Genomic DNA, 2,198 nt, shown 5'->3' on the forward strand with positions numbered 1-2,198 from the left:
GTTGGTTACAACTCGGGATTTTGTGGTGTCTCCCGTGTCCCCTGATGAGTAATCATCCTTCCTCCATTTTTCCACAGATTGCCTGGGGACCCCCATCGTCTACTCGCCAGTGAAAGCAGACCTGACTGGAAATATCAAGGTAGGGAAGGGCACAAGAGGGCTCGGCAGGGTGAACCCTTGGGCAGAGATGCTGTGGCAGTGGAGAGCCAAGACCTGGAGGCATTTAAAGGGGCTTTTCTTCCCATGGGGGTTTTCAGGCTCAGCTGTGGCTTGTCTCAGTGTGTTTATTAACGAGGCTCCCTGGCTAAAGCACTGTTTAGCAGCCATGGTGCTCGCTGCAGATGCCACATCTCCCTGCACCGAAGCCGTGAGCACCAGCCCAGCTGCTCTCTGGTGCCGCCCGCTGCCGTTCTGCCCAGCAGCTCCCGGGAGCCAAACCCCCCTTCTCTGCTCTCTCAGAAAATCCGGGCGGTTTATGACTCCAACCCCGCCAAGTTCAAAACACTGCAGAACATCCTGGAGGCAGAGAAGGAGATGCACGGCTCGGCCTGGCCCAAGACAGGCGCGACACTGGCGTTGATGTGGTTGAAAAGGTGACTCACGGCGTCGGGGGCTGCTCTGGGATGTGTTCTGGCACGTGGCTGTCGAATGCCGGCCGGGGTCCCTTTGGGCTGGGTCTGGCTGGGACAGTGTGGGGGGCTGTGTTTCGGGGAGCAGCGTAGCATGCTGGCTGCATGAGCGGGAACACACAGGGGCAGGCATCAGCTCTGCGAGGGGTGGTGCTGCTGGGGCAGTGGGTTTTTGAGGGGTCTGGATGCGCCAGGCTCAGGGGGTGCCTTGCTGGAGGCTGGGAAGCAGAATCCCCTTTCCCACCCCAACATCTCTGCTTTTCTGACAGGGGTCTGAAGTTCATGCTGGTGTTGCTGCAGAGCATCTCCGATGGCGAGCGGGATGAGGAGCATCCAAACCTCATCCGAGTGAACGCCATGAAGGCTTATGAGATCGCACTGAAGAAATACCATGGCTGGATGCTGCAGAAGCTCTTCACGGTGAGCGTTCACGCCTCCGTGGAGGAAAGCTCCATTTCTTTAAGCCCAGCCACTCTGTTGCCTTGAGAAGTGAGGTGCTTAAAGGGGAACGAGGGCTTGGAAACACGGGAAGATGCTGATCTATTTTGAGCAATATTTCCAGGGGACCTTCTCTGCGCATCCCTGCTTCTCCGAGGCTCCAGACACCATCCCCAAAGTTGTTCCCGTGCGCCTCTGAGCATCCGGAGACCCCCACATCATCCCAATGCTCGGAGGCGCATGGGAACAACCCAGACTGGGGTCCTGCATGTGGGATGGGGAGGACTTTGGGTTTGTGGGAGCCTTACAGCTTTTTCCCCTGTTTTATAGGGCTCGGTCTATGCTCTTCCATACAAATCGGATTTGCTGAAGGCATTAGAGAAGGGTAAAGAAGTCAAAGAGGAGGAAAGCATAGAGAAGATTCATCAGTTTCTCTTGAGGGTCACACCTATCTTGGATGCAATTTATGAGATGTACACGAAGATGAACGCCGAGCTGAGCTACAAAGCCTAAGGCTCGCATGGGACTGGTAGGGCTTAAATAAGGCATGACGGGTGCTACCTGTGTTTTAATCACTGAGACAGCTGGGGCTGCTCCTGGCTGTCAGGCGACTTTGATTCTCATCTGGATCTGCAGTGGATAACCTGTTTTCTTAAAAAAAAAAAAAATTTTTTTACTGAGATTACAGCAATAAAACAATTGTACCCCGTGTCATCGTGGGATTTCCCAAGCTTTTGTGCTAAAGAGGAAAAACAAGTGTTTCTAGTCCTAACTGCCGGGTTCACGTCTACCGCGGTGCAGGGAATGATGTGTGGCTGGCAGCAGCATCCCGCCGATGCTGCCTTGGCTCTGCCTGGACTGTTGGACTGCACCGCTGCACCCTCAGCTGCGGCTGTGCGCAGTACCCACTGTGTGCTGACGAGAGCCCGATGCCGCTCGCCCACCGACCGGCACCCACATGAGAAACTTCCCGAATGATGCCAGCGGTGCTTGCGATGGAGGAGCCGATGACTTTCCCAGGTGACCCCGACTCCTCCGGTGCGGGAGCAAGCCCCCTCCACTGGGACGGCCGTGCTGGCTGAAGCTGGGGGACTGTCCCGACACGGTGTTGGTGGAAACATGCGTTGCCTT

At 55.9% G+C, this 2,198-nt stretch overlaps 1 protein-coding gene across 1 annotated transcript; it reads left to right on the plus strand.

Annotated features, from left to right (window-relative positions):
• The first annotated feature begins 62 nt into the window (after window positions 1-62).
• On the plus strand, window positions 63-1,736 carry GLTP (glycolipid transfer protein). Its single transcript, XM_010290093.1, has 4 exons — window positions 63-139; window positions 460-593; window positions 899-1,049; window positions 1,398-1,736. Exons 2-4 carry the CDS (start codon window positions 535-537, stop codon window positions 1,578-1,580), a joined length of 393 nt encoding a protein of 130 aa, XP_010288395.1. The 5' UTR covers window positions 63-139; window positions 460-534; the 3' UTR covers window positions 1,581-1,736.
• Window positions 1,737-2,198: the final 462 nt, after the last annotated feature.

The sequence above is a fragment of the Phaethon lepturus genome, unplaced genomic scaffold (genome assembly GCF_000687285.1).
Source record: "Phaethon lepturus isolate BGI_N335 unplaced genomic scaffold, ASM68728v1 scaffold31726, whole genome shotgun sequence".
Lineage (NCBI taxonomy): Eukaryota > Metazoa > Chordata > Aves > Phaethontiformes > Phaethontidae > Phaethon > Phaethon lepturus.

What these genes read in the sequence shown, in the direction of transcription:
- GLTP (XM_010290093.1), top strand. Translation starts at nt 535, where the DNA reads ATGCACGGCTCGGCCTGGCCCAAGACAGGCGCGACACTGGCGTTGATG. An exon ending in GCGTTGATGTGGTTGAAAAG is followed by an intron (nt 594 to 898) that starts GTGACTCACGGC and finishes CTTTTCTGACAG; the next exon opens with GGGTCTGAAGTTCATGCTGG. An exon ending in TGCTGCAGAAGCTCTTCACG is followed by an intron (nt 1,050 to 1,397) that starts GTGAGCGTTCAC and finishes CCTGTTTTATAG; the next exon opens with GGCTCGGTCTATGCTCTTCC.